The 22,307-nt window shown below is 43.0% G+C and overlaps 1 protein-coding gene across 2 annotated transcripts in view; it reads left to right on the forward strand.

The window, feature by feature from the left end:
* aup1 (AUP1 lipid droplet regulating VLDL assembly factor) overlaps positions 1 to 22,307 on the forward strand; it is a 64,796-nt gene that overhangs the window by 38,671 nt on the left and 3,818 nt on the right. For both annotated transcript variants that reach the window (XM_063047149.1, XM_063047148.1), the window contains 4 exons: positions 1,510 to 1,576; positions 6,582 to 6,687; positions 8,861 to 9,019; positions 19,897 to 20,075. In XM_063047149.1, coding sequence (XP_062903219.1) covers positions 1,510 to 1,576; positions 6,582 to 6,687; positions 8,861 to 9,019; positions 19,897 to 20,075 — 511 coding nt within the window. The remainder of the gene's footprint in view (positions 1 to 1,509; positions 1,577 to 6,581; positions 6,688 to 8,860; positions 9,020 to 19,896; positions 20,076 to 22,307) is intronic.

Here is a 22,307-nt window from a genome sequence, read left to right on the forward strand (position 1 = left end):
TATGATCAGCTTTGACTTCTAATGTCATTACTCAGCTGGGGCATCTAAGACCATATTTGATAATCTAATCCAGAGTTTCCTAACCCAGGAATCAATGGATCCCTTTTGGTATTTGTCCATGGCATAAGGCTAGGAGCCCCTGGTCGAATCTATGTTTTAAATAAATTTACCATTTCATTGTATTAGTATTTTCATGACCTAAAATGCATGTCAGCTTTTCTTCCAGCTGGTACAGTAAGAGAGTGATCCTAGCATGGGAGCCTAGAAGTCACGAATACAAACCTCACAATAGCATCTTTTGGGAGTGACCACACCAGACAGTTATAAGCACTTCCACTGCACCAAATGTGCCTGGCCAGACTATGGAATTACTTTCACGCCACATAGTGAGGGATATAGATAGGGTAAATGCAAGCAGACTTTTTCCTCCGAGGTTAGTTGAGACTAGAGATAGACGTTAAGGGTGAAAATAAAATGTTTAAGGGAACCTGAGGGGGATCTTCTTCACTCAGAGGTTGCTGAGAGTGGCACAAGCTGCCAATGGAAGTGGTGGATGCAGGTTTGGTTAAAACACCTAAGGGAAGTTTGGATAAGTACATGGTTTTGAGGGGTAGGGTCTGGGTGCATGTCAATGGAACTAGGTAAAATATTTTGGTATGGGCTGTACAGCTTTTTTTCTGTACTGTAGTGTTCTTGTTAACTTTTGACACTGTCATGTTAAATAGGGACAGTGAAACCAAGAATTGTCCTTTGTTTTAATTTCAAAATATACAGCTTAAATGCTTCACCTCCAGGCCTACAATATGTGGTTGACTATACTTATCCTAACATGCATATCTGCCACTTCCCGTCCCCAATTCATCAATAATACTGTGAACAGTGTGTAGCAGGATTATTTCTGCAGCAAGTGCACATGCTTCCACAGGCTTAGTCTGTGGGACAACATCGGGAAGCAGTAATCATTTTTTTCTGTTTTCTCCCAAATGATATGACCAAGTTATGAGTTCAGTTCCTCGAGTGTCAGACAGAACTGGTCATCTTCCTGGTCAGTGTTGGTCTTGTGAAGGCAGTTCAGGCGACGCTAATCTTGCCTCACTAAATTCTATGACTAATTCATTTAGCATGTGAGAAGTAGTAGGATTGATATCCTATCCTTTAAGTTTCAGGCAGCATGGCAGCATAACACTATTATAGCCCCAATGGCCCGGGTTCAACTCCCACAGCTGCCTTTAAGGAGTTTGTACATTCTCCATATATGGGTTCCCTTCAGATTCCTCCTTCCTTCCAAAAATATACATGTTAGTTAGTTAATTGGTCACATGCATGTAATTGGGTGGCATGGTGTGAACTCACCAGGCCGGAAGAGCCTGGTACCATTCTGTACCTCTACAGAAATAAAAATATTAACAGCTAAATTACTTTGGGTTGGAAAGTCCAGCTTTATCTGAATGCACGTGTAGCTGTTGTGACAAAGAATTTCACTGCACTTCTATTTCCTGCCTCTTGTAGGTGGCTGCCCAGAATGTCCCAAATGGAAGATGAATCAGAGGAGGAATTTGCTGTCAGAGTGCAAGAGGTAAGGTGCTTGATAAACAGAGTCCTTTACCACCTTAACACTAAAACAGGATTTTGGAAACCTGGAGGTGACCTGTGTTTGTCAGTGGGTGGGAGTGGCGCAATGGGGGCTTCTTTCGCTGTTGTTATCGTTTTGTTCTGTTATTGTTGTTTGTGTTGTGTTGAACATTGGGGTCTTGCAATGTTGGTGCCAGAACATGTGGCGCTAATAAGACCATGAGGTATGGGCCATTTAGTCCATCGAGTCTGCTCTGCCATTTCAACATGGCTGATCCATTTTCCCTTTCAGCCCCAATCTCCTGCCTTCTCCCCTTTCCTTCATGCCCTGACTAATCAAGAATTTATCAACCTTTGCCTTAAATATACCCAATGATTTGGCCTCCACAGCCGCCTGTGCCAGCAAATTCCACAGATTCACCGCTCTATGGCTAAGGTAATTCCTCCTTATCTCAGTTCTAAAAGGACTGTTCTGAGGTTGCAATGGGTGGATTCAGGTAGGAGAGGTGATAGGAGGATGGGAGGATAGTGACAGTATCCAGGAGGTGACAGGTCAAGGCAACAAAGAAATGGAGTTCGTGGAATATGGTGGAGTGGGTGGGTGAGAACAGTAAAGGGATTTAGCCCAGTGGGAGCAGTGTGTGGGTAATGGGTGACAGATGGAGTGGGTAAATGAGAAGGAGGAAAGTGATGGAAGTGGAATGAGGGGAGTTGTGGGTTGACTGGTTGTAGAAGGGACTATATATCAGGAGAAGAAGGAACAGTGGCGGGGGGGGCGGGGAGTGGAAGGATTCTACCTAACCTGCTGAGTTCCACCCCTCTCTGTACAGCTGATGAATTCAAAGGAATGGCAGAGACCAATACAGCTTGACACCAGTGGTGTTGCAAAAGTTGTCAGTCAGCATTGAACTCAACGTAGGACTGACTTGGGGACTCCAGCTCTGGATTTTCCCTCCAGTTTACTCCTGAAGCCTTCACCATGAATCGGTATACCTATAAGGCAGCGGAGGTTTGAAATCAGTTTTCCTCCTAGATGAGTTTCCAACTATGGTCAACAGGCCCGATCTGCTTTAAGGCACCAGTCATCCGCCTTTCCCTTGCAGGACTTGGTAGTGAAGCCACATGTGAAGGCTAGGAGCTGAACTTGCTTGTCAGAGGCTATTTGAGATGCCTGCCATTGGGAGCATTGAATAGGTAGTGGGAGTATGACTTTGATGCAGATAGCGAGGGTGCAACATCCAAAGCTGACCTTGACAAATGGAGGGCCTTAGGTTCCAGCATCTGCAGTCTCGTGTCTCTGTTCAGCCCATCGAGCCTAATTGCTGTTCGTCAAGATAAAAGCCAGTAGCTGACTTTATTCCTGAATCATGCATGTCTTTAATGTCACTTGGACCTCTCCTAATTCTTCAGTGAAAATGGTTCTTGCTTTGAAATGTTTCTAAATCTTCAGTCAGTGCATTTTCTGGAGGGTCTCTGAAACAAGAGATTCTGCAGATGCTGGAACTCCAGAGTAACACACACAAAGTGCTAGAGGAACTCAGCAGGTCAGGCAGCATCTGTGGAAAGGAATAAACAGTTGATGTTTCAGGCCGAGACCCTTCATCAGGGCTGCAGTTTCGGCCAGAACCATTGACTGTTTATTCCCCTTGTTGCCTGACCTACTGAGTTCCTTCAGCACTTTGTGAATGGAAGAGCTTTGGGTCAGGCAGCATCTGTAGAGGGAAATGGGTGACCCTTTTTGGGTAAGTACATGGATGGGAAGGGTGAGGGGGGCAATGGTCTCAGTGCTGGCCGAAGGGACTAGGCAGAAAATTTGTAGATGGTATTTGAGCTATGCTGAGCCACACAGTCGTGTTTATAGAGAGTAGAACAGTGGGCTAAGTACACACCCTTGAGGCTGCACCAGTGTTGATCGTCAATGATGATATGTTATAATCAACCTACACAGATTGTGGTCTTCCTGTTAGGAAGTCGAGGATCCAATTGCAGAAAGAGGTACAGGGGCCCAGGTTCTGCAACTCCTCAATCAGGATTGTGGAAATGATCGTATTAAATGCTGAGCTATAGTCAATGAACAGCATCCTGACGTAGGTGTTTGTGTTGTCCAGGTGGTCTAAAGCCGTGTGGGGAGCCATTGAGATTGTGTCTGCCATTGACCTATTGTGGCGATAGGCAAATTGCAATGGGCCCAGGTCCTTGCTGAGGCAAGAGTTCAGTCTAGTCATGACCAACCTCTCAAAGCATTTCATCACTGTCGATGTGAGTGCTACTGAGTGATAGTTATTAAGGCAGCCCACATTATTATTCTTAGGCACTGGTATAATTGTTGCTTTTTTGAAGCAAGTGGGAACTTCTGCCTGTAGCGGTGAGAGTTTGAAAATGTCCTTGAATACTCCCACTAGTTGGTTGGCACAGGCTTTCAGAGCCTTACCAGGTACTCCATTGGGACCTTCCACCTTGGGAGGGTTCACTGTCTTTAAAGACAGCCTAACACCGGCCTCTGAGACAGAAATCACAGGGTCGTCAGGTGCAGCAGGGATCTTCACAGCTGTAGTTGTACTCTCCCTTTCAAAGCACACATAGAAGGCGTTGAGTTCATCTGGTAGTGAAGCATCACTGGCATTCACACTATTGGGTTTCACTTTGTAGGAAGTAATGTCTTGCAGACCCTGCCAGAATTGCAATTGTTAAGAATATAAAATAATTAAATCTTTGTATGTGTTCATCAAGTTGAATGGCTAATTCTTTAACTCTTTCAAAAGTACTTGAGTTACAGTGGATAAGGCTTACAGTTTGTCTACATTGAAATTTATTTGAGATTACTTCCTGTTTTTATAATTTAACTGTCTTTGTAATGCCTTGCGTCTTTGTAACATTTGTGAGAGCTGTATCAGTGCTTGCCAATATTTGTTCACTGTAGCTTGCTTTGAAGGGGACTGATATTCCTATTGCATTTTCAGTAAGTATTTATGACTTTGTGTGTTAATGACAGGGTATGGGTGTGCAGGATAAAAAAGAGGTCAAGTCTTGAAGGCAATTAAGTGGGTAGTTTGTCAATTTATGCAGATAAAAGGTGATGCATTTTTCACCTTCCTATCAGTTTCCATCAGATTCAGCCCTTTATCAATTCCACCTACCACTTCCCAACTTCTGACACCATTCCAGCGACCTGCCCCTGCACCCATCACCTTCCAGCTCTTACTTCACCTCTTCCCACTACCATTTTATGTCAGCTTCTTTCTTTTCAGTCCAGAATCTTAATCTGAAGTGTGACTGTCCAATTCCACCCCCCCCCATAGATGTTGTGGAGAGGATATAGAAACATAGAAAACCTACAGCACAGTACAGGCCCTTCAGTCCACAAAGCTGTGCCGAACATGTTCTTACCTTAGAAATTACCTTGGGTTACCCGTAGCCCTCGATTTTTCTAAGCTCCATGTAACTGTCCAGGAGTCTCTTAAAAAAGGCCTCTGTTATCTGCCTCCACCACCGTCGCCGGCAGCCCATCCCATGCACTCACCAATCTCTGCATAAAAAAACTTACCCCTGACATCTCCTCTGTACCTACTTCCAAGAACCTTAAAACTGTGCATTCTCATGCTAGCCATTTTAGCTCTGGGAAAAAGCCTCTGACAATCCACATGATCAATGCCTCTTATCATCTTATACACCACTATCAGGTCACTTCTCATCCTCTGTCGTTCCAAGGAAAAAAGGCAGAGTTCACTCAACCTATTCTCATAAGGCATGCTCTCCAATCCAGGCAACATCCTTGTAAATCTCCTCTGCACCCTTTTTATGGTTTCCACATCCTTCCTATACTCCAAGTGGGGTCTGACCAGGGTCCTGTATAGCTGCAACATTACCTCTCGGCTGCTAAACTCAATCCCACAATTGATGAAAGCCAATGCACCGTACGCCTTCTTAACCCCAGAGTCAACCTGCGCAGCAGCTTTGAGTGTCCTATGGATTCGGACCCAAAGATCCCTCTGATCCTCCACACTGCCGAGAGTCTTACCATTAATACTATATTATGCCATCGTATTTGACCTACCAAAATGAACCTTTCTGTCATCAGCAAATTTACTAACCCATCCCTCCACTTCCTCATCCAGGTCATTTATAAAAATCACGAAGAGTAGGGGTCCCAGAACAGATCTCTGAGGCACATCACTGGTCACCGAACTCCATGCAGAATATGACCCATCTACAACCACTCTGCCTTCTGTGGGCAAGCCAGTTCTGGATCCACAAAGCAATGTCTCCTTGGATCCCATGCCTCCTTACTTTTTCAATAAGCCTTGCATGGGGTATCTTGTCAAATGCCTTGCTGAAATCTATATACACTACATCTACTGCTCTACCTTCATGAATGTGTTTAGTCACATCCTCAAAAAATTCAATCAGGCTCGTAAGGTACGACCTGCCTTTCACAAAGCCATGCTGACTATTCCTAATCATATTATGCCTCTCCAAATGTTCATAAATCCTGTCTCTCAGGATCTTCTTAAACAACTTTCCAAGCACTGAAGTAAGACTCACTGGTCTATAATTTCCTGATGTTTTCAACTGTTGTGGAATCTAGGATCAGAGGGCACAGCCTCAGAATAGGAGGACATCCCTTTCAAACAGAGATGAGGAATTTACTTAGCCAGAAAGTGGTGAATCTGGAATTAATTTCACAGACGACTGGAGGCCAAGTCGTTGGGTATATTTAAAGCAGAGGTTGATGGGTTCTTGATTAGTAAGGGTGCCAAAGGTCTTGGGGAGATGGCAGGAGAATGGGATTGAGAGAGATAATAAATTGGCCATGATTGAAAGATGGAGCACTCAATGGACCAAATGACCTAGTTTTGATCCTGTGTCTTGAGTGTACAGCCAGTGCTTTTGTATTGTTCCAGATTCAGCATCTGTAGTCTCTTGTGTGTCCGCTATATATTTGCATGCATAATGGATGAAAGGAGAGGAGCTCATCTATAGCCCACCAATTCTGATTTTTCCTCTTGTAGCATTTAGCTATGGAACTCGGCATTGTATCGACGACTCATACTAAGTCTGACAAATTGGAATACCTCAAAAGAATGAAGCACGTGGCACCACAAGAGGCCAGCTCAGGTCAGGCTTGTATATCAGCTGCTTATTTGTATTCCGTTTTGCTAGGGAAGCACTAAATAAGAAATTGGTTAAAAACAATAGATTGCAAAGTTAATCATCATTTAATGTAAATTTTTTGACCAAGGTAACTTCTGCCAATGCGCTGCGCTCAAAGTAAAGAATCCAAATAAAAAATGAGTGATGTTGAGGACACGGAAGGAACAGTACTAGGTCATTTAACCCCGTGAATGTGTAACACTACCAATTGAGGTCATGGCTGATGAGTGGCTTCTCCATTTTGTCTCATATCTCTTAAGACCTTGTTAATAAAAGCCTACAAATCTTAGATTTAAAATTAACAATCAGCCCATCTTCACTTGCTCTTTGTAGAAAAGGTTTCTAAATTTATGCCACCTTTGCATGTAGAACTGTTTATAACTTCATCCCTGCCATTTGATCTTGAGGCTTTAACAGAGCAGGTTCTCCTGTAATTATGCCCTGGAGCGTAGGAGAATGAGGGGAGATTTGATCGAGGTACACAAAATTATGTGTTTAGTATTCCGTTGCTGTGGTAGGGTTAGCATCACCCTAAAGCAAGGGTTCCCAAGCTGGTGTCCTCAGACCCTTGCATGATGGTGTTGGTCCATGGCATAAAAAAGATTGGGAACCCGTGCCTTAAAGCTATTCTTCTTGGGCTCTTGGCTCCCGGTGGAGCATAGGCCATTGGTGACCTCCCGTCTCCATCGTCTAAAATGAATGGTATGATTGGAGTTCACTAATGTATCTGTAATCACCCTAAAACTATGCACACTGGTATTTGATGTTTAATTTTGTACTGAAAGAGAGGCTTTATCCACTAGGTTGGGTGAGATTAGAATTAGAGGTCATGGGTTAAGCATGAAAGGTGAAATATTTAAGGGGAACCCAAGGCACAGACTAGGTGGGCCGAAGGGCATGTTTCTGTGCTCTGGTGTTCTCTCATTCTAATACAACCCTCCTATGTCAAGTCTTATAAAGTGTTCCTTGGTATCTGCTTAATCTGTATGCACACTTTCCAAGCCCAGTATCGTTAAATGGTGTCCAGAACCTCTTATTGTTCTCATAAATCAGAATTCAGCATTGACGTAATACAACTTCTATCCTCATGTACTCTAGTCCCCTCTGATATTATAAAGAAAAGAATTCTATTCGTTTTTTTTGTGATTAATTTCAGCACCAGCTGCTGACATTTCAGTGATTAATTTCCATAGACCCGAAATCTCTTTGGGCATTCACTGCTACCTTTACACTATTTAAAATTACTCTGCTTGATCCATTTTACGTCCAAAGTAATTGACCTTACAGATGCCAGCACTGAAGTCTGTTTCCCATTTGTTTAACATATTAATATCTCCTCTTGTAATTTAATGTTTCTATCTAGCTTGTTTGCAATGCCAATAGCAAACGTTTTCTACACTGTTTTCCACATCATTTTACAAATAAGATGAATATTTTTGGTCTTGGGACCCCTACTCGTCCATTACCCTTGCCAAGTTAGTAAATTCTCTTTCGTTCCATGTGCTTTAACTTCAGCTATGGTCTGGTCAGCATTTTTCATTTTTATTAACCGCCTTCTAATTGGCCACAAAAGAAATTCTGTTGCTTCAGATTCCTGCTAAAAACGCTCAGCTGGGAAGAGTCAGAGTCGTAGCAAAACCAGACACTTCAGCCCATCTAGTCCATGGTGAACCATTAATCCGTCTAGTCCTATCAACTTGCACTCAGGCCATAGATATCCATACCTTTTCCATCCATCTACCTATTCAAATTTCTCTTAAATGTTGATATCAAATTCACATTCACCAGTTTCCCTGGCTGCTTGTCCCTCATGTTCCCCTTTAAGCATTTCACCTTTCACCCTTAACTCATGACCTGTAATTCTAGTCTCACCCAACCTTAGTGGAAAAAGCCCCTTTGCATTTATGCTATATATGCCCCTGATAATTTTGTATACCTCTATCAAATCTCCCCTCATTCTTCACAGGGAATGAAGTCCTAACCTATTCAACTCAGGTCCTCAAGTCATGGCATCAGCCTGTAAATTTTCTCTGCACTCTTTTAAACTTATTGACATCTTTTCTGTATATAGGTGACTAAAACTGCACACAATGCTCCAAATTAGGCCTTACCAATTTAATATTAACTTTTGTTTCAGGAACTAATGCCCCATCTTCAGGAGCTCGACCTCGTACCTTCCTTCCAGGATTGAACCTCAGCAGCCTGTCCGCAGAGGATATTCGGATCGCTGGAATGGCAAAGCAGGTCAAAGAGGTTTTGCCTCACATCCCACTCAATGTCATTAAAATGGACTTGGGTATGACTTTGTCTTCTCTTCCTTTCATCAGCTTATCCCAGTTTCATTCGCACTTGTTCCCATATTAGAAGGGTTATTATTGGTATTGAGATACAGTGAAGATATGTCTTGCACACTGTTCATACAGATCAAATCATTAACAGTGCATTGAGCTAGAAAAAGGTAAAACAATAATAGTGCAGGGTAATGTGTAAATACGACTTAAACATTGCAGTACAGGTAAACAATAAAGTGCAGGATCATATCGAGGTAGGTTGTGAGGTCAAGAGTCCATCTTATCATACAAGAGGTCCATTCAAGACTCTGGTAACAGTGGGATAGAAGCTGTCCTTGAGCCTGGTGGTACGTGCTTTCAGGCTTTTGTATCTTCTGTCTGATGGGAGAAGGGTGAAGCCAGAATATTCAAGATGGGTAGGGTATTGGCTGCTTTACTGAGGCAGCGTGAAGTGTAGGAAAAGTCCAGAGTAAACTAAGTACATGAATGTCACCATATACAACCCAGAGATTCATTTCCTTGTCGGCATACACAGTAAAAACAAGTGCAATAGAATCAATGAAAGACTGTGAGCAAGACAAACAAACAACTAATGTGCAAAAAGTAACAAACTGCAAATACAAATTTAAAAAAAAAATAATAAACAATAATTATAAAGAACATAAAATAAAGTCCTTGAAAGCGAGTTCGGTGGTTGCGGGACCCGTTCAGGTTGGAGTGAGTGAAGTTATCCCCTCTGGTTCAAAAAGGCTGATGGTTGAGGGGTAATAACTTCCTGAACCTGTGGCCTGGGTCTTGGGGCTCCTATACCACCTTCCTGATGGCAGCAGAAAGAAGAGAACATGACCTGGATAGTGGGGGACTCCCTGATTATATATGCTGCTTTCCTGCGACAAGAGTCTTTGTAGATGTGCTCAATGGATGGGAGGGCTTTACCCGTGATAAACTATATAACCATATAACAATTACAGCATGGAAACAGGCCATCTCGGCCCTTCTAGTCTGTGCTGAACTCTTACTCTCACCTAGTCCCACCGACCTGCACTCAGCCCATAACCCTCCGTTCCTTTCCTGTCCATATAGCTGTCCAATTTAACTTTAAACGACAACATCGAACCTGCCTCAACCACTTCTGCTGGAAACTCGTTCCACACAGCTACCACTCTCTGAGTAAAGAAGATCTCCCTCATGTTACCCCTAAATTTTTGCCCTTTAACTCTCAACTCATGTCCTCTTGTTTGAATCTCCCCCACTCTCAATGGAAAAAGCCTATCCACGTCAACTCTATCTATCCCCCTCATAATTTTAAATACCTCTATCAAGTCCCCCCTCAACCTTCTACGTTCCAAAGAATAAAGACCCAACTTGTTCAACCTTTCTCTGTAACTTAGGTGATGAAACCCAGGTAACTGTAGGCGGGAGGAGAGAGAGCAACGTGGTCAAAGTTTAAATTAATATCCATTACAGTGACTCACCTCACCACTGAAATTTGGTTCTTGGGTCCATATTTAGATCAACATTGTGATATCTGGAGTTGGATGGTCCTGGGTCCTGACTGGAAATCAGTTGAGTAGATTAGTGACACTCAGTGACACCATTGACAGCTTTCATCATGGCTGATGACTGAGTGTAATCTGAATGGTTGGTAATTTGTTGGATTGGCTTCATACTGTTTCAGTGAATAGGGTATAGATAGGTAGATAGATATACTGTATTAATCCCGGTCAACTTCCCGGTCAATATGCCTGGTCAACTTTCCAATTTGTTGGGTCAATGCCAGAACCGTTTAGGCAGAGATCAACCAAGTTCACCAGGAAGGCCGTATCCACTAATTTTTGTAGGACTTTCCCTTCAAAGACATTGGTGTTTCCAATCCAGGCCATGATGTAACTAGGATATCAGTATACTCTCCATCACACACCTATAAAGTTTGTCGAAGTGTTAGATGACATGTTGAATCTTCACCAACTTGTAAGAAAGTAGAGACACTGCCGTGCTTTCTTTGTAATGACACTTGTACCCATGACCAGATCCTCTGAAATGATAACACCAAGGAATTTAAAGTTGCTGTCCCTCTGATCCCGTGATGAGGACTGGCTTATGGACCTTCAGTTTCCTCCTCCTGAAGACAATACAACTCTTTGGTCTTGCTGACGTTGAGTGAGAGGTTGTTATTGTGGCACCACTCAGTCAGATTTTCAATCTCCCTACTATATGCTGATTTTTTTGGCCAATAACAGTAGTGTTGTTAGGAAACTTAAATATGGTGTTGGAACTGTGCTTAGTCTCACAGCCATAAGTATAAAGCAAGTAGAGCAAGGGCTAAGCACACAGACTTGTGCACCTGTGCTGATGGTGATTGTGGAGGAGATGTTGCCAATCTGTACTGATTGGGATCTGTAAGTGAGGAAATTAAGGATGCGGTTGCACAAGGAGGTATTGAGACCTAGGTCTTGAAGCTTATTGATTAGTTTTGAAGGGATGATAGTACTGAATGCCAAGCTGTAGTCAATGAAGAGCATCCTGACTGTCCAGATGTTCCAGGATTGACTGAAGACCCAATGAAATGGCACCTACTGTTGACCTATTATGAAGGCAAATTAGAGTGGATCCAAGTTGCTTCTCAGCCAGGAGTTGATTTGTTTCATCATCAGCCTCCATGGAGTGGAGGCTATTTACCATGATGGTTGAGCTGTGTCCACAACTCTGCAGTTTCTTACAGTGGTATGAAGATCATTTGAGGTACCAAGCATTATGTACCCAGAAAAATGGAGATTATCGGATGAGATAAAGCAGGATTGGGCTATTTGGCTCTTAGTGCCTGCCCTGCTATTCAGTTGGGTCACGGCTGGTTGCCTATGTTAGTGCCACCTTGCTACACTGACGTTATTTATTGAGATTCCATTTGAGTTGTTTGCTGCCCGAGTCTATCTCTGACTTTCTTTGTAGCTGAGTGCCACAGCTCTCAGCAGTGACTCTAAAATCTCACCACACAGCCTCTATTAATCTTTTACACTGGGCAGTGAACATGCCTGACTGCTCGGCTGGTAAGAACATTGCATGCCTAGTTGGCATGTACCACAGTGTCTGCCATCAGCACTCTCAGTTAAAGATTAGCTTTGTTTGTCACCATGTACACTGAAACACACAGTGAAATGTGTTGTATGCGTCAACAACCAACATAACCTGAGATGTGTTGGGGCCATTCTTCCAGCACCAGGAGTGTGAGAAGGAACCGGAGAACCTAGAGGAAGCCCACGTGGCCATGGAGAGAGCATGCAATCTCCTTACAGACTGGACAGGAATTGAACTCTGGTTGTTGGCGTTGCAATAGCATTACGCTACCATCTGTCATAGTTCAGTTTTCAGTTCCGACGCTGTCTGCGAGAAATTTGTACATCTTTCTCATGAAGTGCATGGGTTTCCTCTGACATTCCAAAGGCTTACCGGTTAATAGGTTAATTGGTCGTAGTAAACTGTGCTATGATTAGGCTAATATTAAATAGGTGGGTTGCCAGGTGGAGTAATTCATTGGGCTGGAAGGTCTTGTCCCATGCTGCATCTCTAAATAAAAATAAATAAAGGATTAAATAAATGTGGTGGTTCTTTCCCAATGATCTACCACTCTGTTGCTTAGTAAAATAATGTCTGATTTGGTTTGGGCCTTGGCTCCATTTTCCAACTTAATCTATAGAACCATCCACTTTTGTGAGGTCCAAACATTTAGCACCATAAAGAGCTACAGCACAGAAACAGGCCCTTTGGCCCACAGTCTGTGCTAACCATCAGCTATTCAGTTACATTCATTCAAAGTTAATATAGCCCAGTCCATCAAAGGCAAAGCCTGCCCCACCATTTACATGGAACGCTACCTCAAGAAAGTGGCATCCATCATCAGAGACCCCCACCATGCAGATCATTCTCTCTTCTCACTATTACCTTTGGGCAGGTGGCACAGAAGCACCAGGTTCAGTAAGAGTTGTCATCCTGCAGCCATCGGTCTCCTGAACCAGCTTGGATAACTTGACTTGCCTCAATTCTGAACTGACTGCACAACCTATGGACTTGCTTTCAAGGACTCTTTACAACTCATTCTCAGTTGTTATTTTTCATGCAGTTTGTCTCCTTTGGGACATTGGTTGCTTGTCAGTCTGCACTTAAGTAGCTTTTGGTCAAAAATTATATTGTATTTATTTCCTGTAAACTGTCTGCAAGAAAAGCCTCAGTGTAGTATATGGTAACATATATGTACTTTAATAATAAATTTTACTTGGACTTTGTGAAAAGGTTTGGAGTCATAAAGAGCTACAGGTCCTTTGGCCCACAGTCCATGTTGACCATTATCGGTTCATTTGCACTCATTGAATATTAATCCATACATACCTTTCTAAGGCTACGTCCACGCTAGACCATATAATCTGTAACCGAACCTTTTTCTCTTTGTTTCGACCCTCTGTCCACACTGAAATGGCGTTTTCCTCCCCCGAAGACAGAGCTTTTCTAAAACACCCTCCAGAGTGTGTAAATTTGAAAACGCTGATTGTGCAGAGCAGTGTGGATGGGGTAAACGGATATTTTTTAAACCGCTGTCATGACGTGCCGGAACAGATGGCGGCAGCGCGGCATTTCGTTGTTTTCTTGAACGCAACCCCCCACACAACCTAATAATTTCAGAACAGACGGCAACGAGACTGAAGCCAGAAGTTAGAAATGTACTCACCAAATACTTTGACCCATAACTTACTGAATAAATAAGTATACTCACTTTGCCCTGTTTTCTGTCCTTGCTTGTATGAAGGTGGTTTACCTATTTATGCAAGTACTTCTCTGACAATAGATGTGTAACAGCCTAATGTAACATTGTATGGAAATACAAGATAACACTGATGCAGACATGTTTTATGCATTTAACAAGGTGCTTGATTAATGCAACAGAGTTGGTCAGTTTTTCAATGTTCGTCATCAGCCGAGTCGTACTGTCCGTGAACTCCCTGTCAGTTGCCTCCATACGCTCCAGTATTTGCTTTTTTTTAAGTCCTCCTGCACGAGAGCCAACAGCTGTCCCTTGTTTGGCAATTTCCTTTCAAGTTTTTCCAATCTGTAACTGCACAAACGCGCACCTTCACAGTGAGATTTGACACCGAACGTGTCACTTGTTTTCCGTAGATGTGTTCTGCGCATGCCCGGTAGGACGAGATTTGCCCAAATACCCGTTTTAATGTGGATGGAGGTATTTTCAAAAATGCTTGGTGTGGACGCCTATCGTTTTTACGTGAAACCGGCGTTTTCAAAATTATCCGGTCTAGTTTGGACGTAGCCTAAATCTATTCACATGCTTATCAGCTTCCCTAGACTCACCTACACACCAGATGTAATTTACAACAGCCGATTAATCTACGAAACTATTCTTTTTTGATTATGGAAAGAAACCGGAACCCTCCGAAGAGACACAGATTGGTAGAGTTGTTAATGAAGAAGGTTGTCAAAGGTTATAGTGAGAAATAATTAGAAATAAGGGCAAAGCAATGGTAGATGGAGCTTAAGTTGGACGAGTGTGAGATGTTGCATTTTGGGAAGTTAAATGTAAACAGAAAGGATATAGTAAAGGTATACTTGTGAAAAGAGTATGCGTGTTGGGCATGTGGCCAAGTGGTTAAGGTGTTCATTTAGTTATCTGAAGGTAACTAATTCGAGCCTCAGCTGTGGCAGTGTGTTTGTGCCCTTGAGCAAGGCACTTAATCACACATTGCTCTAGTCTGTGCGAGGAGTGGTGCCCCACACAGACTTCCAATCTGCGCCTTGTAAGCCATGAAAATGCCCGACACAGGCCTCTGGTGGTCTGAGTCGACGTTCCCTCTCTCCCTCCCTGTGAAAAGAGCTCTTGGGAATATAGATGTACACAGGGATCTTGGAGCTCCCTGCAAATGACATTGCAGGTAAATAGTCTGGTAATGGTGGGACATGGCACAATTCCAATTCTAATACCCATTCCTGTTCTGACATGTTGGTTGATGATCTTCTCTTGTGCCACGATGAGGCCGCCCTCAGGTGGAGGAGCAACACCCTGTATTCTGCCTGGGTAGCCTCCAGCCTGATATCCTGAATATTGATTTCTCCTTCTGGTAAAAAAAATATTCTCCCCCCCCCCCCCGCTTTCTATTCTCCACTCTGGCCTCTTACCCTTTCTCAAGTCCCCTCCTTTCATTTTTCCTATGGTCCACTCTCCTCTCCTATCAGATTCCTTCCTCTCCAGCCATTTACCTTTCCCATCCACCTGGCTTCACCTTTCAGCTTCTAGTGCCCTTCCTCTCCCCTTCCTCTTATTCTGGTTGCTTCCTCCTTCCCTTCCAGTCCTGAAGAAGGGTCTCGGCCCGAAACGTTGACTGTTTATTCCTCTCCATGGATGCTGCCTGACCTGCTGAGTTCCTCCAGCATTTTGCATGTGTTACTCTGGATTTCCAGCACCTGCCGAATTTCTTGTGCTAATAGAACTTTGGTAAGGTCATACTCAGAACATTGCGAGCACTTCTGGTTGCACATTACAAAGAGGTTGTGAAAACTTTGAAGAGAGAGCAGAAATAGTTCACCAGGATATTGACTGGATTAGACATTATTTGCTGTAAGGAGAGATTGGATAGCGATGGATTGTTTTATTTGGAGTGTTGGAGGCTGAGGAGAAACCTGATGGAAGTACATAAAATTTCAAGAGGCGTAGATGGGGTAGATGGTCTTTTCCTCCCCAGATTGGAAATGACAAATATTAAAGGAGATGAGGTTAACGTAGCAAAGGGGAAGTTTAAAGGGGTCTTACAAGACAAGGTTTTTACAGAGAAACCCGCACAAAATGCTAGAGAAACTCAGCAGGTCAGGCAGCATTTATGAAAATGAATGAACTGTTGACATTTCAGGCCGAGACCCTTCTTCAAGGCATAGCTGAATTTCTGGATTTCCAGCATCTGCAGAATCTTTTGTGTTTACAGTTTTTATAGTTTTGAACCCGGAAATGTGATGGAATCAGATACAGTAACAAAGTTTGAGACATTTAGACGTGCACATAAACAGGCAGGGAATAGAGGGGTGTAGAACATATGCAGGCAAATGTGTAGTTTAAATCAGTATTATGGCCCAAATGGTCTATTCCTGCACTGTATGTGAAAGGTCTCAACCTCAAACAATGACCATCTCTTTGGCTCCGTGGATATGGTCTGACCCAGAGAGTTTCTCCAGCAGTTTGATTTATTGTTTGTATCGGTCATATCCCAGGTGTGACAAAATTTCTCCTTGAGTTCAACCTTAATTCCTAAATTTAGTCACTGATGAAAAATTCCAGTTTCTACCATGGGAGGGCACTGTTGCACCAAAGAAACCTGTTTTTCTTTTTATAATGTTATTTTAGAGAGTAGGCCCTCCTAGTGCGTGGGACCCCTCCCCCCGTGATTTAACCCTAGTCTTATCACAGAACAATTTACAATTAACCTACTGGGTTAATGCAGAGAATGCCGGGATTAATCTCCGAATTCATACATCTCAAAATGTAATAATGTCATGCCACTGTGGCGCCCCATCAATGTACCATTCTAAGAATCTCTACTGTAAATGTCCTTAATGTATCAGCTTTTACCAGCATCTGACAGCGTGTTCCATGCACCCACCAATCCCTGTGTAAAAACAAAAGCCTACTTCTGACATCTCCCCGATACTTCCCTCCACTCACCTTAACTGGTGTCCTCTGGTATTGGCCATTGCACCGTGGGGCATTTTTGCCTTTGGGGTGGTAGTATGTTCAAGCTTCATTCCAAGAATTGAGCACGACATCTGGGCTGGAAACCTGTGCATTAGGGCAGTGCCAGGAATGCTGCCGTTCAGGTGAGATGTCAGCTAGGAACTCATCTGCCCTTGTTGGTAGATATAAAGAAAATGCACTATTATTCAAAGAAGGTAAAAGACCGTACTGTCCAATTGTCAAGTTCACTGAAAAATGCTTAGTTTTTGGACACACATAAAATGCTGATGCAGGGTCTCAGTCAGAAACTTCGAAGTTAAAGTAAATTTATTACCAAAGTACATTGTGACCATTTACATTGGATTCCGGTTAATTGGGGCACATCAGTACCAGTATATTTTGACCCAATTAAGTGCTGCCCCAGTTAGCCAAAGTTTCTTGGAAATAGTTAAAAAGGTATATTTAAAAAAAGACAAACTGAGTAATAAATTATCTATTTAAATGAAATATAGAACAAATTAGAACACTACCAAAACTGCTAAGGTTTTGTGCATTAGTTCCTAAAGTTGTCAAAGGAGGAATTAATCTGCATTGTCTTCTTTTGACTGTAAGTGAACAGAATCAGCTTAGACACCTTGTGCAGATAATGGAATGGTTTCATAAAATGCTTCGGATGATTGCATCCTCCAAATCTTCATTTTCATTGTAACATTCAAGATGATTGTCAATACCTTAAAATTCTCAGTAGTTTTTAAATTTTTGAAGTAGTGAATGCAGAATGCTTGAAAGCGCAGTGAGCAAAACATTTCTGAGTTGTCCTGCTATTTATTTCTTGCCAGCCATCAGTGGCAAAAATTGTTGCTATGCAAAGACCAGCGCATGCAGGTAATGTATTTAAAAACTGTTTGTTTAAAGCGTGGTGTTTTGTCTAATAGCCATGCAAGTGCACACGATTGATGCTAGTTCGAAACTGCTTAGAAACTGTCTACTGCCCCAATTAAGCAGCATATTGTCCGAAATAAACAAAGGGAATCCCAACTATTTTCTCATTTAGATTTTGCTCTTTAAGAGTTGTCTTAAATAAGTGGCTGTCCTGATTAATCGATGTCCCAATTAACCAGAGCCTTCCACTATACTTTCTTGAGATTATTTTCCTGTAAATGTCTGCAAGGAAATGAAAGGAATGCAATAGAATTTATGAAGAACTATACAAAAAGACTGACAAACAACCAATGTGCAAAAGAAGACAAATTGTGTAGATGAAAAACATTAATAAGAACATTGAGTTATAGCGTCCTTGAAGGTGAGTCTGTAGATAGTGGAATCAGTTTGGTGTTGGGGTGACTGAAGTTATTTATGCTGATTCAGGAGCCTGATGATTGAAGGGTAATAACAATTCCTAAATCTGGTGGTGTGGGTGCTAAGGTTCTTGTACCTCCTGACCGATGGTAATATCAAGAAGAGAGCACAGCCTGAATGGTGAGGGCCCTTAATGATGTATGCAGCACTTGTAAATGTGCTTAATGGTGTGGAGGGCTTTTCCTGTGATGGACTTGCTGTATCAACCACTGGATATGAATGAACTAGTTGTTCTTCTGTCTAACCTGCTGAGTTTCTCCAGCATCTTTGTGTGTGTTGCTCTTCTGTGGTGCCACACACAGCTCCAATCTGCAGATCAGATTCACAGATGACACTACTTTGGCCTTATTTCTACCGGTGATGAGACAGCCTACAGAGGAGCAGTTGACACCCTGACACAGTGGTGCCAGGATAACATTCTCTCCTTCAGTGTCCAAAAAACAAAAGAACTGATTGTGGATTACAGGAGGAACGGAGACAGGCTCACCCCAATCAACATCAATGGGCCTGCAATTGAGAGGGTGAGTATACACATCACCGATGATCTCATCTGGACTGTACACACCGGGTTTGTGGCAAAAAAAAGCACAGCAATGTCTCTTCCACCTCAGGCGACTGAAGAAGTTTGGCATGGGTGCCCAGATCCTCAAGACCCTCTACAGTGGCACCATTGAGAGCATACTGATTGGCTATGTTACTGCCTGGTACAGGAACTGCACCTGCCTTGATCGCTGTGCACTGCAGAGAGTGAGTGGTATGGACAGTCCAGCACATCTGTGGAGGTGAACTTCCCTCCACTGAGGACATTTACAGCAGCAGGTGCAGAATGAAGGCCTGGACGATCACTGGGGACACCAGTCACCCCAACTATAAACTGTTTCAGCCGCTTCCAACTGGCAAACGGTACCACAGCATTAAAGCTAGGACCAACAGGTTCTTTCTACAAGCCATTAAACTTATAAATTCACATGTCTGTACATTGCGACAGAGTCATAACGCAAAGATTTTTACTTCCTCACGTTGTAGGATAGATATAAGATTTAAATAAATTCTATATTCTAATCTGCAGCATCTTGTATGTTAGTTATTATTGAGCCCACTTTGACTGAGCAACGCACACAAAATGCTGGAGGAACTCAGCAGGCCAGGCAGCATCTATGGAAAAGAGTATTGTCAACATTTTGGGCTGAAACCCTTCTGAAATAGGTGGTGTACTGCCGCAGTGACTTCACCTCAAAGTATCTTATGGGTCATAGATCAAAATCAGGTTTATTAGCACTGACATATGTTATGAAATTTGTTTTGCGGTAATAGTACAGTACAATGCATAAAAATTACTATAAATTACAAGAAGATTATATAGTAAAAAATACAAAAAGAGCAAAATAGAGGGTAGTTCATGGACCATTCAGAAATCTGGTGGCAGAAGAAAGAAGCTGTTGCTAAACTACTGAATGTGTCTTCAGGCTCCTGTACCACCTCTCTGATGTAGTAATGAGAAGAGGGCATGTCTGGATGGTGAGGGTCCTTGGTGACGAATGCCTCTGCCTTGAGGCATCAGATTTTGAAGATGTACTCATTTTTGGGTGAGACTACTGCCTTTGATGGGGTTGGTTGCAAAAACTGCTTTTGAGAATTAAGCGCATTTTAAAATTTTGAATAATATTTATCCCGTGTGTAATTATGTGTACTGTTGAGTGCTGTGTGTGCGTGTGTGTGTGTGTGTGTGTGTGTGCACGCAGCTGATTTCAGTGGCCATGACCCTATCTGTTCACTTTCCTTTGTCCTTTGCTCCCTCAGTAACTACAAAGTGTGTGGATACAACCATCACCAACCTGCTGGAGGGAAGAGTGCAGTTTGCTCCAGAAGAAGTTTCAGTCAGCTCTTCCAGCTTGTCCTTGTCAAATACGCCTCACGCTGCACCTCACAATTTGACCATGTCTCAGAAGAAGGTGCCAAGGCATGTTCCCTCACCCAAGGTATTTGCTAGGATGGCATCCATCGCATTAACATTAGTCAGTTCCTGAGCCCCCTTGTGCAACCATGTAGGTGGTAGACCGAGAGCTGAGTAAATGGCTGTACAAGTCCCTCCCTGCTTGGCAGATGTGAACAATGCTGAAAGCTAAAAGTAAGGGGATCTGTGCAAAACACGCATAGGGCAACACAGAGGCACATATGCAAAGATGAACGAACACACACACACACACACACACACACACACACACACACAGACACACACACAATAGTGGGGGGGGAATAAGCTATCGGTTGTTTATTACTGTACATAGATGGAAAAGTTCTGGAAATGCAGAACAACGAAGTGCTGGAGGAACTCAGCGAGTCAGGCAGCAACTATGGAGGGGAATGAACAGTCACTGTCCCTGATGAAAGATCTTAGCCTGAGAAAACAACTGTTTTATTTCCCTCCATAGATGCTGCCTGACCTGCTAAGTTCCTCCGGCATTTTGTGTGTCTTACTGTGGATTTCCAGCATCTGCAGAATCTTTTGTGTTTATAGTTGCAGAGTATTTTTGTTCACTAAAATTGCAAGAATAGTGCTTGGCATTGCCACTTCAAACCTATGAATGGGAATGGGAGCCCAAGGATGTTAAGAGTGATGATAAATTAGCCATGATGGAATGGCAGAATACTCGATGGGCCAAATGGCCTAATTTTTGCTCCTATGTCTTATGATTTCTGCTTAAAGAATTTGTCCCTGATGCATTTTTAAGCTGACTGTTGTCCCCCCTCCAGTCCGTAAAAGTATGTGTTATTTGTTTGTTTTATTTAGTGATACGGCACGAGCCACACCACTCAGTAATCCCCTGACAATCAACAAACCCAGTTAACTCACCTAATCTTGGGCCAATTTACAGTGACCAATGAACCTACCCAGTAAGTCTTTGGACTGTGGGAGGAAACCGGAGGATCAGGGAAAACCCACACACTCTATGACTAGGATGTACAGAGACTCTTTAGAGTAGAGACTGGGATAGAACTCTGAACTCTGCTCTGAGCCGTAAGGGTGTCACGCTAACCACTACACTATCATATCTTCCGGTGTTGGATATTTCTACCCAGGGGAGAAAAATCTTAGACACTAGACACTAGAATACTACAGCACAGTATGGGTCCTTCGGCCCTGGATGTTGTGCCGACCCATATATTCCTTAAAAAAAAAGAACTAAAACCCACGCTACCCTGTAACCCTCTATTTTTCTTTCATCCATGTGCCTGTCCAAGAGGCTGTTAAATACCCTTATTGTTTTAGCCTCCACCACCATCCCTGGCAAGTCAGTCCAAGCACCCACAGCCCTCTGTTTAAAAAAAAACAACTTATCCCTGATGTCTTCCCTAAACTTCCCTCCCTAACTTTGTACTTATGCCCCCTGGTGTTTGCTATTTGTGCCCTGGAAAACAGGTACTGGCTATCCACCCTATCTATGCCTCTTATATTTTATAGACCTGTATCAAGTCCCCTGTCATCGTTCTGCACTCCAAAGAGAAAAGTCCCAGCTCTGCTAACCTTGCCTCATAAGACTTGTTTTGCAATCAGGCAACATCCTGGTAAATCTCCTTTGCACCCTCTCCATAGCTTCCACATCCTTCCTATAATGAGGTGACCAGAACTGAACACAATACTCTAAGTGTGGTCTCACCAGAGATTTGTACAGTTGCGACATGACCTCTCTACTCTTGAACTCAGTCCCCCTATTAATGAAGCCTAGCATCCCATAGGCCTTCTTAACTATCCTATCAACCTGTGCACCGACCTTGAGGTGAATTTGAACCCCAAGGTCCTTCTGTTCATCCACACTCTTAAGTAATCGACCATTAACCCTGTACTCAGCCTTCTGGTTTGTCTTTCCAAAATGCATCACCTCACACTTATCCGGATTGAACTCCATCTGCCACTTTCCTGCCCAACTCTGCATCCTGTCTATGTCCTCTTGTAACCTTCGACAACCTACAGCTCCATCCACAACTCCTCCAATCATCGTGTCGTCCGCAAATTTGTTCACCCATCCTTCCGCCTCTTCATCTAGATCATTTATAAAAATCACAAAGAGCAGGGGTCCCAGGACAGATCCTCGCGGCACTCCACTAGTCAACGACCTCCAGACAGAATACTTTCCTTCCACTACTACCCTCTGCTTTCTTCCTTTAAGCCAATTTTTTTTATCCAAACAGCCAAGGTTCCACTGATCCCA

This window comes from Mobula hypostoma, chromosome 4, assembly GCF_963921235.1.
Source record: "Mobula hypostoma chromosome 4, sMobHyp1.1, whole genome shotgun sequence".
Taxonomy (NCBI): Eukaryota; Metazoa; Chordata; class Chondrichthyes; order Myliobatiformes; family Myliobatidae; genus Mobula; species Mobula hypostoma.